General features: G+C 35.2%; 1 protein-coding gene across 1 annotated transcript; it reads left to right on the top strand.

Annotated features, from left to right (window-relative positions):
* Positions 1-6,632: 6,632 nt before the first annotated feature.
* On the top strand, positions 6,633-15,109 carry LOC131678032 (uncharacterized). Its single transcript, XM_058958169.1, has 6 exons — positions 6,633-6,814; positions 6,886-7,011; positions 7,077-7,585; positions 7,640-7,840; positions 10,730-11,266; positions 11,320-15,109. Exons 1-6 carry the CDS (start codon positions 6,713-6,715, stop codon positions 14,957-14,959), a joined length of 5,115 nt encoding a protein of 1,704 aa, XP_058814152.1. The 5' UTR covers positions 6,633-6,712; the 3' UTR covers positions 14,960-15,109.
* Positions 15,110-15,965: the final 856 nt, after the last annotated feature.

Genomic DNA, 15,965 nt, shown 5'->3' with positions numbered 1-15,965 from the left:
CGTGTTGTCGTTCGTCGATTATGTTGGAAGAAGCAGCGTACATTGCATTGTACACAAATTTGTCCAGAACTTTAGCTAGGCAGTTCAGCAGCGAGATTCCTCTATAGTTTTCAACATTATTCCTATCTCAAGCCTTATGAATAGGAACTATAGCAGCTTCTTTCCATGCAATTTGGAAAATATTTTCTTAGATCGAGCGCTGAAAAATAATACTTATTGGTGCAGAAAGTGCTCGGGCACAATGCTTTATAAACACAGGAGGTAAGCAATCCGGACCAGACCCTTTCAAAGGATCAACGCTGGACAGAGCGCTCGCTACATCAGAATCATTTACGTTAGGAAGAGGAAGGTTGATATTATGCGTTGACAATGTTTCAAGGTACTGTTGCGATGGATAGACAGGAGAGCTGGTAAATACATCTCGGAAGTGACCTGCAAAAAGGTTCACCGACTAGGCAGCGGACTGTGAATTTTTGTCTCGAAGATAGACATTTTCTGGTACACCCCCGGAACGTTTTCTGCTGTTTATAAATGTCCAGAATGTCGAAGGATTAATAGCTTATTGGCTTTAGTAAACGGAGTAGTGACCGTCGCTGCACAACGCAGTTTATTTTTCATGGCTTGCCGTGAGCACGATTTCTCGAATTGCTGAACTGAAAATTATGGAATAGAAGTTAGTTTTTTAGAATTCTTCACAGATTTAACCCGCGGAAAATCGCGCAAATGGCTCGAAATGAGACCCGCTGGTACCCTAAAATGATTTCGTTAGACTTTCAAAGCAGGCGTGCACCCAGTGCACTGACACAAGTAACGGATGGTTATCAAAAAAGTGTCGTGGAAACGAAAATTCCAGTGATGATGATTTTCTTTAACGGGTTTCGAGAGTTTTTCATTTGTTCTTTGGTATTGGGATGAGCGATAATAATTCAAATTGAAGATATTTCTGGGAAGTCACTTTTAGTAAATGTCGATATCGAAGTAAAGTTTGAACTATGCATGCATGCACTTCAGAGATAGCGTGATATCAAAAGCTGCAATTTCAGTTCTTAGTCCTTTGCATGTATTATCAAAAACATCGCGAAACATAAAGTTCTAAATATTCTCAATCTATATAATATCCAAAGAGAGTGGTAAGAGTTATAAGAAATGTCTCATCACACTGTTAGGTGGATTTAAAACGTTTTTCATTACCTACTGAGTTAAAATGAGACAAGTATGCACTTTTGTATTTCTTCTGGAGCTCGTTAGGGTATCAATTTGGCATTGGTTGGAAAATTAACGAAATAGATTCATATTCCCCGTCGAGTGCTTTGTATTAACAAAGCTTGATGCGCACCACTGTTCTGGGTAGTTCACATTCAGCTGTGATTTGTTCACGTTTTACATTTCTTACAAAAGAAATGTATAGGGCCGAGTCTCATATACCAATCGACTCAGCTCGACAAAATGAGACAATGTCTGTATGTGTGTGTATGTGTGTATGTATGTATGTACAAAATGTCATGTGATTATCTCAGCAATGGCTGAACCGATCTTAATGAAATTAGTTTCAAATGAAAGGCCTAACGTTGCCATTTGACACTATTATTTTTGATTTTCGATATGTTGTTTACTTTCTGAGATATGGGCGATTTTGTCAAAACGCAGCAGGTTTTTTGCGAATAACTTTTGAAAATTACGATATTGTCCAACAAACTGCACATTAATAGAAAATACCTTTCTAACAAGCTATAGATTGTCTAAATCCGTTCAAGAGCGGCGGAGATATTAAACATTTTGTATTTTTAATCCTCGCTTACCAATTTTCACTAACTAAAAATGAGATTGTTTCATACAGAGTATTGCTTTACTGGTGTTTTAGAGGCAAAACTAAACCGATTTTGAATATCGGGGTATGAAAACACATCTACGTGATTCAAGGAATTCGATGTTGAAAACATTTTGTGAATTACCTTTATAATAAATTAACTATTTCTCAAAAATCAATATATAAGTTCACTTCAAAGACAAAATAATGTGTTGATAAAGAAACGGTGAGTTCTAGTATTTATCCCTTGGATTAGGCATTGCGTTCAATCATGAGGTAAATGTTGGATGGTATATCAATACACAGATCAACAAGTAATTCACCTAGTAGTGAGATAAAAGGTTACTCGTGGCGTCACCGAAAGCAACTGTATGTTTGAAGCCCAAAAATCTAGCGAAAATTTAGCTCTTTTCCTTTTACTACTCACATTAATTATGACAAGAATGAAAGAAATCAATATATCATAATAATATACCTATAAAAATAATGTCACTGCATTAACCATCATTTGCCATTCCTCACACGCCCCCCCCCCATCTCTCTCTCTCTCACTCTCTCTTTCGCTCTCTCTCTCTCTCTCTCTCTCTCTCTCTCTCTCTCTCTCTCTCTCTCTCTCTCTCTCTCTCGCTCTCTCTCTCTCTCTCTCTCTCTCTCTCTCTCTCTCTCTCTCTCTCTCTCTCTCTCTCTCTCTCTCTCTCTCTCTCTCTTTCTCTCTCTTCTATCGCATCTATCTAGCTATTTCTGTATCCATTTCTAAGTTGTGTGATAATCTGCCAAACTGAAATATTTATTAATTGTAATTGCGAAGATTTGAGAAAACAAAACTATTTTTTGTCTGCTGCTATATCAACTCAATTTTAATTCAATTATATTCAAAGCCTGTATCTACACTATAATTAAGGAAGTTCATGGCTATATCCGAAAAATATTTGGCTAAACTGGGTAATATGAAAGTTTGACGATGGAAATTTTCAAAAGAGACATTCTACTATTCGTATCTCTATTGAATTTTGAATGAAATATATGCTCAAAGACTGAAAGCTGAAGTCAGCAGGATTGGTCTTGCCATCAACGTTTCGAAGACAAAATACATGAGAGGAAGAGGTTCTAGAGACGACAATGTGAACCTTCCACCCGAGTTCGGATTGACGGTGACGAAATCGAGATGGTCGACGAATTCATGTATTTGGGCTCACTGGTAACCGACGACAATGATAACAGCAGAGAAATTCAGAGACGGATCTTGGCGGGAAATCGTGCCTACTTTGGACTCCGGAGGACGCTCCGGTCGAACAAAATTCGCCGCCGCACGAAGTTGATTATCTACAAGACGCTGATTAAATCGGTGGTCCTCTACGGCCACGACACCTGGACTATGCTCGTGGAGGACCAACGCGCTCTTGGAGTTTTCGAACGAAAGGTGTTGCAGATGGAAGACGGAACGTTGCGCAGGCGCATGAACCATGAGTTATATCAGCTGCACATTCGTTGTATTGGTACGAACTTTCATGAAAAAAACGGATGAAAGACCAAAAATATCCACAAATCAGATCCAGGAAAAGAAGTCTCCCAAAGTACCCACTCTCGATGGGGGATGCAACTGCAATCTGTCTTCTAACTTATCGTCGTCCATATCTGGATATACTGAGTAGTTGAACCATTTCTTTTTCACAGTATTGGTCTGTATAGGACTTATTTAACCATATTTTCTGCACGAGAATTCCGAACGAAACAATATGAAAGCTATAAGGATGAATGGAAAGAGACTGCACGGCTTTTATACTATCGACATAGCCTAGACATTTCACACTATTTACTTCAATGCAAATAAAAATTTTGAAATATCTACCTGTCTCATTCACGAATCGCATTCTCCCTGCGTTCTCTGTTCAAGGGGCTTGAAAGCACATGTGACCTTGTCTCACTTTACTATATTCAATTGCGTGTTAAAATACTGGACCAGTAAATTCTATTCTGTACATAAATCTTTTTTTCGGGAATATGTGACCAAAAAGTAAACTTCGAATTCCAAAGCAAATTGAACGTTCCAGGTTCCTGATAAATAATTAAGGTCCAACATAAAAGTAGATAAAACCTGATAATCTTAAAACGACGCCATCAAGTAAAGAAGCATGAAAACGAAAAGAATAAAACCAAAAAAGATGGAAGCCCTAGAAAGCCCATTGCATATTTATTAGCCTTTTCTCAGAAGATGGGATTTTCAAAACATTTCAAAACTTTTTGATGCAATGGTTCTCAAATTCGTACAATCCGGTTTATTCATTTTCTTAATTCAAAAATGTTTTTAGCTTCAAATATATGACCGTTTCATTTTAATTAATTATTTCACCCCGCATCTTTTTATTCGTTTTGTTCATCTGCGTTCATTTTACTTATTTTATTCGTTTCATTATTTGGATTCCCTCTGATCACTTTGTTCTTTTTGTGCATTTTACTCATATCATTCATTTAACTTATTTGATTAATTGTTTTCATTGTACATATGCGTTTTATTCATTTTTTCCAGTTTATTCATTTTGTTCAGTTTCATCATTTTAATAATCTGACTACTTTTTCAATTTCAATCATTTCATCAAAATAATTTATTTGATTCAATTTATTTCTTTATATTAATTTATAACCTTTTAACATTGTTCAATTTTTCATTTTAATCAATGCATTTAATTCTGCCAATTTCCTTCTTTTTGTTCATTTTATCACTTCAGCTCATTTTGTTTATTTGATTCGTTTGTTTCATTTATGCATTTCATTTATTTTTTACTTTATTCATTTTGTTAATCCATTCTTTTTATTCATTTGATCCATTTCATTAATTTGATTCATTGTATTCATTGGATGAATTAAATCAATTTGATTCATTTGATTAATTTGATTCATTTGATTCTTGTGATTCATGTGATTCATTTGATTAATTTAATTCATTTGATTCATTTGATTCATTTGATTCATTTGATTCATTTGATTCATTTGATTCATTTGATTCATTTGATTCATTTGATTCATTTGATTCATTTGATTCATTTGATTCATTTGATTCATTTGATTCATTTGATTCATTTGATTCATTTGATTCATTTGATTCATTTGATTCATTCGATTCATTTGATTCATTTGATTCATTTGATTCATTTGATTCATTTGATTCATTTGATTCATTTGATTCATTTGATTCATTTGATTCATTTGATTCATTTGACTCATTTGACTCATTTGATTCATTTGATTCATTTAATTCATTTGATTCATTTGATTCATTTGATTCATTTGATTCATTTGATTCATTTGATTCATTTGATTCATTCGATTCATTTGATTCTTTTTATTCATTTGATTCATTTGATTAATTTGATTAATTTGATTAATTTTTAATTAATTTGATTAATTTGATTAATTTGATTAATTTGATTCGTTTGATTCATTTGATTCATTTGAATCATTTGAATCATTTGTTTCATTTGATTCATTTTATTCATTTTATTCATATTTTTAATTTTATGCATTTCATGTTCAGTCATTCGTTTTATTTAATTCAATTTGTTCGTATGAGTCAATTTATTCTATTAATCTTATAACTATTTCTAAATATAATCTTAATTTTTATGTAATAACCTAATCTAATTTGATTTGTGTATATTATAATTTTGATTTCCATTAATTTTTCTACTCATTTTATGAATTTAAAAACCTATTGTTTCATTTTTTGCTTTACTTTTTTATTTCGGTCGTTTTGTGGATCTCTATAATTTATTCAGTTTATTCGAGATTTTATTCGTGCAAGATTAGGAACTGTTTTCATCCCACCTCTAGTTGGGTTCCTACTTCTCGTGAGTTCTGCAAACTAATCCAATAGTGAAATGTGTAAGAATGTCTCATCTCACTGCAAGGTGGATTAAATCGGTTTTTGTACAGTTTCGGTTTCTTTAGGTGTAGAATTTTACATTCCCTGCTAACCGTATAAAAATTCAAAAGCACCAGCCACTCTCGCGGTAGATGATAAAACGAACGACAGTTGCTCGTTTATAGATAACAGGAGAAGAATAGTGAAGCAAGCAGTATAGCGGCATCATATGGGGAACACACTGTGGTGTTTTCAGGGTTCTTGTGCCCCCGCTAGGGAGGTTCCAACCAAGAAGCAAAGCCTGCTAGTTGAATTAGATCGATCGTTCTTCCACCAAGTAACAGTTGCATGTAAAGCATCAGATACAGTGATGTGGCGAAATTAGAGGAATTTCAACTATTTAAATTATTTGAAACCATTAAGTGTAATATTAGTAAATAGCGGAATACCGTAGTTGTAACTAAGTTTATTTTGTATTAATTTCCCTTGTTTTTGATAAAAGATTCGAAATGCATGGTATATGCATCTTTCCAACCTTGAAACCAAGGGTCTGCCTGGAAAAATACTTGAACACAAGAGATGATAAAAGCACTACTTACATCTTTTAAATATATTGCACCAAAACAAAGTTTTCAGTACCATAAACTTAAAATTATCCATCATCTCACTAGACCCGGAGAAATTGAAGTAAACCCCGGAGGACCGGAGATCGCTCCCAAAAACCGGAGTCTGCGGGTCAAACCCGGAGGGGTGCAACCCAACTCGTGAGTGTTTGAGAGAATGAACTATGCTATCTTCTATTCAGTGCTTCGATTTCCAAGCACTGCTTGCAGCTATCGACTTCACCGATCGAGATTAACGATACGGCCATTGATTCGCTATTGTCACTATGCGTTTATAAATAATCACACTCTTCGACTACCTAATGCTTGGAAAAACTTTTTATTTTATTTTACACTTTTGCAGAATCCCTTGATAAACCTTTGAGAGCATCTCCGCCACCACCGCCACCATCTGCATCAGCATCGTATAATAATTTGCAAAAAATGGGTATTCCTGACTCTCAATCCGACTATAATCAGTGGCTACATGCCATGAAAATGGTTGCACGACTACCGGGCGGAATACCTGTGGAGTTCCGTCGTAAGGTATGTAGCCCATAGAAAAACCTTTGGATTTCAGTTTCATTACAAAATGAATTTATACATTTTATTCCAAGCTTTGGCTGGCCCTGTCCGATCGATTCCTCCGAACCAAAGGAATCAACTGGGAAGAAGAGGGAAATAAATATCTTAACGAACAATGGGATGAAGATGACGATGAGCTGGGTATACAAATTGTAAAGGTGCGTAATGCTCAGTTTTTGACTATCCAAAATTTCGTCTTAAACATGAATTGTTCCAATTTCAGGATCTACACCGAACAGGGTCCAGTTTATGCTCGGGACCATCCGGTATGATAAACCAAGCCAAATTGAAGCGCGTTTTACTCGGATACTCAAGATTTAACCCAGAAATAGGCTATTGCCAAGGATTCAACATGCTTGGTGCTTTAATTCTACAAGTTATGGATAAAAGCGAAACTGATTCAATAAAAGTTATGATCTTACTGATTGAAGGGTTGCTTCCACCTGGTTATTTTTGCGGGTCACTTGGCGGACTACAGGCAGATATGGCAGTATTTCGAGATCTGTTGGGTACCAAATTGCCCCAGCTAGCCCACCATTTGCAAAAATTGCAGGGACCTGAGGGAGCATTTGAGCCACCGTTAACAAACGTATTCACTATGCAATGGTTCCTAACATTATTTTGTACCTGTTTACCGATTGATTCTGTATTGCGAATTTGGGATCTCATTCTCATCGAGGGAAGTGACATCTTGCTTAGGACCGCTTTGGCAATCTGGGGACTATTGGAAAGGTATCATAACACATCGTTAAGCTTCCAATGCATTTTATAGATTGATTATTACAGTCGGATTTTGCTGACTAAAACAGCTGATGATTTTTACTGCAAAATGGGTGCCTTGTCGACAGAGCTTGTAAATGGAAATCTAATAGACTGCAATAACCTTGTACAACGAATTGTCGATATAGGTGCAATTGCAGAGTTGCATAGAATGCGACAAAAACACCTAAAAAGCTTAACTGAGCTGAAGGAATCTTCTAATCTCAGGTTAGGAATGTCCAATTAAAAAAAAACACACACACATATATATATATATATATATATATATATATATATATATATATATATATATATATATATATATATATATATATATATATATATATATATATATATATATATATATATATATATATATATATATATATATATATATATATATATATATATATATATATATATATATATATATATATATATATATATATATATATATATATATATATATATATATATATATATATATATATATATATATATATATATATATATATATATATATATATATATATATATATATATATATATATATATATATATATATACGCAAAATTTTTTTTGCCCAGATCAAATTGTGAATGTTGAATTTCACCATTTGAAAAAAACCTACTTTTTTAATCGCTCGTACTGTCAAAAGTAAAGAAGGTACCAAAAAGTGCCCAAAACATGAAATGTGCGCCTTTTTCATAGCTTTCGAATGAAGTATATTAATACTTACTCAACGTATTGGTTTCATGAAAAATATTGAAAAGTTTAAAACATATCGATTTTTTCAAATTCGGACATGATTTTTTTTCTTTTTTTTATTGTATGAAATAGGAAAATCATTTTTCTTGATGCCATAAAAAATTGGGAGTGGGCAATTAAATACTTACGGAGATATGAATTTTTCAATCGCGCCTTGCACGCGAAAAACGTCCCGCCACGCACTTCGCTCGTACTCAGGTTTGACTGTTTGAGATTTTACACACTACCGCTTTGTGTAAAACACACTTGCAATTAACTTCATTATTTATTAGAAATAAATAAAAAATAAACAATAATAATTATTAAACGGATTCACTTGATTTTTTATGAGGATGCGTAATATGTGTAGCCAGTCGATGAACCACAATTAAAAACAATCTCTCATTATTTTTAAGAAAAGTTAGTGAATTTTACATAAATATATAAAATTTTGCGGATTTTATAAGGCTATTCCTTATTCTAAAATTCAAACCATTTTATAATTTTTTTTTGTTCATCGAGTAAATAATAGTCCAATAGTAAATTTTAAAAATCTTATTGAATTTCGTGTTCCTGTCAATTTTATCAAGAGTTATCATATTCGTCGTGGCGCTCCTCGACGTGGAAATGGTTGGACGTCTACTCTTTGAACGCTCGTGTGGTTCTGTGTGACTGCAATTTTTTCTCGTACATAATGAATGTAAAAATAAACCTTAACATTACATTGTTGCCGCACCTTTAAAATCGTAAACCAAAATCACTTTCGGTTTAAGCACTTTACACCGGACGCCCCCTAAAGGAAAACATACACAGCTAATGCGTTATGTTTGTTTTAGATTATTATTGTTTTATACTCAATTTTGTAGTTGATTTTATAATATAAAACGATTGGGAATATCGTTGTATGAGAAATTTTTTAAAATGATTAAAATTTGATATTTGTATTCTGGCGATAAATGATTGCTGAAGAGAGATTCTTGCAGTTCTGCAAAAATGTTGAACGAATGCTTCTTAAGTTTCTGGCGCCTTTTATTTATTTTTATTTTTCTGACGGTGTGTAACGTCAACATTTTAAAAATGTGAAAGGTTGTACTAATTTTTTTTTCACCACAAATCTGACTGCATTCACCCCACACAGTGACATTTTCGCACAACAGCCCATGGAAAAGGTGCTTGCGACGAAACCATTATTTGTCGAGCCAGTTTACAAATGATCAATGATGATCAAATGTCGACCGCAATTGAGTCGTACGATGTGGCAAGGAAAGCTTCTTTGTCACGCAATGTTTCAAGTTCAAATCTCAGAATAACATAGGAAACGTGCCAATCGAACGAATTTATTCGGATGCAAGAGCAGAGAAAAATCCACAGAATTGTTTCGAAAAATGCCAAACCATACCTAGACCCTAATCATTTCACTATGTTGAGACGAACGTGGACTTCAAATTAAAACTGAAGATCTTTTCTTCCGGCGACAATTTTGAATGATTAAGACAATATAAATCTGAAATTAAACATACATCTAAATGCAACAAATAGTAAAGTTAAACGCAAGTGTGTTTTATACAACGCGCTGGTGTGTAAAACCACAGATAACAGACGTTTAGGCTAGAACAAAATTTCTTCAAAAACCTGTGTAAACTTTCAAATTGATAAACGTTGGAAATCCGTGTTTCACTATTGCCATCTGCGCAACTGTTTGCTACACGTGTTTGACAGCTGCACTCTAACTGCATTGTATCGATCACTGCGCAATCTACAAACGTTTGCCAAACGTGTTTCAGACGTCTGATTTATTCGCAATTTCAGCAGCGGGTATTTACACACGATTCAGATCGAGCCTAAACGTCTGTTATCTGTGGTATTAATATACTTTCTCCGAAAGCAGTGAAAAAGGCGCACATTTCATGTTTTGGGCACTTTTGGTATCTTCTTTTCTTTTGACAGTACGAGCGATTGAAAAAGTAGGTTTTTTTTCAAATGGTGAAATTCGACACCAAAAATCTCGAAAGTCTCGCCTACTATGTTGAAATAAAAAAATACGTGTCGAACATTTTTGACTACTAAATCGAGAAAAAAATTGATCTGGGCAAAAAAATCTTTTGTGGCAAATTTTGCGTGGAATGCCCCATATATATATATATATATATATATATATATATATATATATATATATATATATATATATATATATATATATATATATATATATATATATATATATATATATATATATATATATATATATATATATATATATATATATATATATATATATATATATATATATATATATATATATATATATATATATATATATATATATATATATATATATATATAATAATAATAAAAACGAGATTTTTGTAGGCTTTTCTATTCAGATGACGAAGGTGAATCGGATGAAGACTCCCGTTTGGCAGTAACGGCAACTGCGTGGGGTTTTCGATCTGGCAGAAGAGCATCACTTGGAATATCTACAAACATACGCAACACTGGCGATGGAAAAGAAAAAAGCAATCTAGACATTTCGCTATTGAAAAAACAGTATGATAAACTCAAAGAACGCCAAAGACAAGCACATATCATCCTAACGGCGGCAGTAGCTAGACATCCGAATCCCAGTACACAATGCAGTAATTCTCTCCAAGTCAATCAGTTATTAGTGGGTAAAAACGCGCTACTAAGCAATAAATGTAAACGTTTGGGTCCCCCGCAAGGTGCAGTTCCTCCAGTTCGCGTACCAAAAGTCAGCAAACAAACCAAAACGAGTGTTCCTAAAACGACCGATTCATTACATTGGAAAGATATGGACGATAAACAATGCCGAGGTAGCCTAAAGTGGAAAGAGATGCAAAAAGATACCAAAAAACCAGCAGTTATGGATGACTATGATGCGACAAAACTGTAAATAGAATTTGTCTTTGTTGTAATACGCTTCTAATTGTACGGCATTTCAGGGAATCTCCTAAACTGATCCAATCTTCAAGTGCATCGTCGGCTATTAGCAACTTATCCGAAACCCCCTCATCTTCTATAGGAGCTAAACTGCGCAGTGAATCGTCATCTTACAGTGAAGAATCAGATGAAGACTCAAGTACTAGTACGTCACTGTGTGATGATGAGAACCAGTTGTTCAGTGCATCTTCATTGGAAGCTTCTCCAATGAATCGACGATTAACTCCTGACAGTATCAAAGAAGTGCCTGACGAAGAACGTTTGGTTGTGATAATTGACGACGTCCTAAGCTTTGATTACAATTCAGAAGGTCAACGCAATGATTTTGCATTGTCGGACATTACAGAGGAAAGTTATACAGAAGCACAGAGTAGCTCCATTGAAGTCAAACACAACAGCATTGTAACAGAAAGTAAAACTATAGAGAAGCTTCCGGACATTACGAATAATGAAATGACAAAGCTTCTACCAAGTCCTACGGAAGATAGATCTCTCTCAATCGCTATTACTAGCACCAGCCATTTATCTCCGATTCCTGACATAATGCGATATGTCAGTATGTCCACAATTAGCCCGTTGAAGACACCGTCATCTATAATAAATTATGCAGATTATAACAAAACTGTGAGCGATATTGAAGAAGTCCACGAGCTTCCAACCACCGACGCTAAAATTGATATTGTGTTTAACGTAAATGAAGATGGCGTCACCAATCAACTGTTTGAACGAATAAATGCTGCTGAAAGACCTAATAAATTAGACTTAAATGTTATCAAAGAGCGAAAGGTTAGCGAATCTATGGTAAATATAACTGAAAGCATATTGGATCGTAGTGATAACACATCTAAACTAAATAGCTATAGTTTATCCAACGCTTCGAATATATCATCAATGTCTTCAACATTTGGCATTCCGATTAGAGCTCATCTGCAACACGATTTACCACTTGCTCCGCCTACCGCTGATATTTTAACAACTACTTCAGAAAAATCAACGATCATTCTCAAACCCCATGCATACCAGATAGCAGAAGCAACGACACCATTATCAAAAGACAGCTTAGAAGGCATCGAAAAATACTTAACCAGCCGTATAAAATTTCTGAAAGAGAAATCTTTTTCCATGGACGACCCTTTCAAAGGTGAAGGCCTGTATCAAGAAGATATATCCAAGCGATCTGCTTCAGAAGGTTTAGTAGCAGTAGATTTAAATGCATACAAATGCAACAAAATGTCAGAAATAATAAAAGAGAATTCGCTAATCCTAGATCGGATCGTTAAAAAAGCAATTTGCTTTAACGATAACCACCCGGAGCAGTCATTAGGAAACATCCCGGAGCGTAAATCAGGTGTGAAATCTCTGCAGTTCAATAGCTGGCTAACAGATGATGCATTACTATTGAATATTAACAGCACTCGTAATTTTCAACCAAATCAACAAGCTCATGAGAACAATGCACGAACGTTTCTAAAACAATTTCAGACAGACCAACTAACGCCTAAGAGCCCTTACAAGAATACGTTTGACGAGCGTACAGTAAAACACCTTGCCAACGAATCAAGCAAATGTACAATGGAATTACAAGTTACAGAAATCCAATCATTAGAAGCAGGAAATACGTCCCCGATCAGCGGAAACAGTAAATTAGTAGACAAAATTACCAAGACCGACCTTGTGATCAAACGCACCGAAGAGCAATTAGCTCGTTTCAATGACCCTCATCCTATTAGCTATATTCGTAAAGATAATTTTTGTGAGCTTGTCACACTGGATGATAAGAAGGAATCAATTATTCTCAATAAAGCAGATGATAGTAAACAAAGATCGATTCTTGAAGGCATGGTCATACTTGTTCCTGATAAATTGCTAAAAGAAGCAACTATTAAACATAATGCTAAAACAGACACATTAATAGAAACAACAAAATCAGGCCCCCCATCGCAAACCATCGAAAACCATGAATTGTTGGAAACAACATCTCTCGAAGAAATCTGTAGCCTTCTAACATTCCCAGCATTAGACACACGAATAATGGTTTCCAAGACTGATGAGCTCATCAAAAAGACTGAAGAGCAGTTAGCACGGTTTAAAAACGATAACGGTAACGTTTTGAGACGATCATCTTTAATCGATTCGACGTTCGATGAAGCGATAACTGCAAATGAAACGTCTAAAGAGCTTGAACGTAGATCATCTAGTAAAACGGAAGAAGTTATCAAAAAGTCGGAGGAACAATTCTTACGAATCAAAATTAAAAGCCCGTTCATTGCGAAAAAATCACCCACTAGACTTATGCTAGAGGATTTAACAAGAGGCGATATGAAGTCGGTCGCTAGCTCTACCAAAACTGAAGAGTTAATCAAAAAGACAGATGAACAACTAGCCATGTTTAAGGCTGCTGCAGAAAGCAACGCGGAGAAACGGAAAAGCCGACATGAAATTAATGAACTATTGCAGCTGAAGGCAGAATCTTCAGATTCAACCAAAAAATCGTTGGAAAGCATAAAATTTGATGATGTTTCTATTAGGATTCAAGAGGAAGCAGAGATATTCAAAACAGTTCCCATTCTAGAGGAAGTGAGAAGCTTTAAAACTGATGACATCATCAAACGAATAGGAGATGGAAAGCTTAAACTAGGTGATGATTATATAACCACCATCAAAACTATTGATTATCTTAAGCAATCAAATGCTAATCTATCCGCGACGTTGTCCTCGATTGAAAGTTCAATCAAAGCCATCGATGGACTTTGCGACCACGATTCCGATATCCAGTCCAATCGAATTAATGATACGATTGATAATTTGGAAAAGTCCTTGAAACAGTTCGATAACATAAATTCGGACCCACCCTTAGTTATGGTTCATGATTACTCGAGTACACATGAGAGTCGATGTAGACCAACCACTTCAAATAGGCCAAGTAGATCCCGTAAAAGAAGAGAATATTCGCCACGGCGAAAAAAAGAGAGAGATCGTGACGACAGAGATGATTCGAACATACAGAAAACCCGCAGTAGTGAACTTTCAGACACTCAGTCTATGGATAGGGAATCTCCAAAAATCTACCCCTTTCATTCGTACTACAGCACCTCTCCTCCTATTTCCCCTAGAGTTGTTTCGTCTACAAGAAAGCTTCTAGAATCAAAGGAAACCATATGGCATTCCTCGTTCAAAAGTACGTGTCACGATCAATGCCTCTTGCAGCGGGATATTCAACTTATAAAATATGATAAATCGCCGTCTTCTCCATTAATCAATAAGTCCTATCTAGAATCACTGAAACCAGCAACTCTAGTCGCCTCGGGACGCACAACTCGATCAGCAGAAAACTCTCCACCATTTCATCCCCAACAGATAGCAACATTTCCATCGAATTCTAACAATGTAGTTGGAATACAGGGCAGCTTACTGCGTCGTCATACCGCATTTGAGGGAGAGCATTCACGTATAAAAAGCTGCGAAAATATTCTAATGCGATTCGACTATAAAAACATATCGGCAATTGCCGCAAGCTACCCAATTTCCAGTACTCATTCGCCATCACCAACAAAATTAAATAGTTTGGATTTCAGTCATGACGTTGCTCTCAACTTCAGACTAACATCGACGCCAAAAGAAAACATTGAACTTGAAATGTAATTGAAGTTTCAAAATATTTCCTCTGTGATACACGACTAACTATTAGAACCTACGGTTTGTACGAAGCTACGTTAATCAAAATCATTGATCGTTAGAAAACGTTAATCTGTACGACATGTTCAAATACAATAAAAAAAAAGTTTATAAAAATGAAGATTACAATATAGAAGATATTTAATATAATAATAGATAATATTAGGCTTGTTCCAGTACACGGAGATCACTCCGGAGTAAACAGGAGCAACTAATTCTTGCTCCCTGTTACTCCGGTTTGCTACCAGAAGAAGAAAAAAGAAGATGAGAATACCGGAACGACTTTCTCCGCAGTACTTCCAGTTTCCTGGTACTGTATTGTGGTTATCACTGGAAATTAGCAAAATTAGCGAAAAAACAAGATTGCGAAACCGCCATTTTTAAGATTTAACCTTTTCAATTCCGCAAGGCTACAAAAATGTAATTTGAATCGATTTTTATATGAAGTGTTCGAGTGACTATTGCTCTTGAACCAAGGAAAAACTTAGGAGGATGCAAAAGAATCGAGTTGGGCATCAAAAAGGCACTATTTTTACCATTTTTTACATTTCTTATAAAAGAAATGTATAGAATTCGCTCAAACTTTCAAGATTTTTTCCGAGGCCCGGAGGGCCGAGTCTTATGTACCAATCGACTCAGCTCGACGATTTGGGACCAAGGATGCAAAATGCCTACCTTTTCTGCGGCTGTAATTTTTCTGCCTACATTCTCATTTCTCTCTCGATGCTGCTGTCATTCGCTAGTGCAGGACGCCCAGCGCTGTACGGCTGCCTGTGTGCAAAGCAGTAACATGACAAAAAACTACTGTCCCCAGTACAGCCACCAGACGCGAGCGGTACAGCTTCTCTTTCCTTATTTTACATTTTTTTTTAATATTTTCAATCTTTTTAATATTTTTATTCGAAAATGATGACAATAAATGCGGCTCATTTACGCCACGGCCGGCATCAACGCTTTCGTGTGCGGGCCTCTC

Source organism: Topomyia yanbarensis, chromosome 1 (genome assembly GCF_030247195.1).
Source record: "Topomyia yanbarensis strain Yona2022 chromosome 1, ASM3024719v1, whole genome shotgun sequence".
Classification (NCBI taxonomy): Eukaryota; Metazoa; Arthropoda; class Insecta; order Diptera; family Culicidae; genus Topomyia; species Topomyia yanbarensis.
The sequence above is the reverse complement of the archived record's forward strand: the minus strand, read 5'-3'. Positions and strand labels throughout refer to the sequence as shown.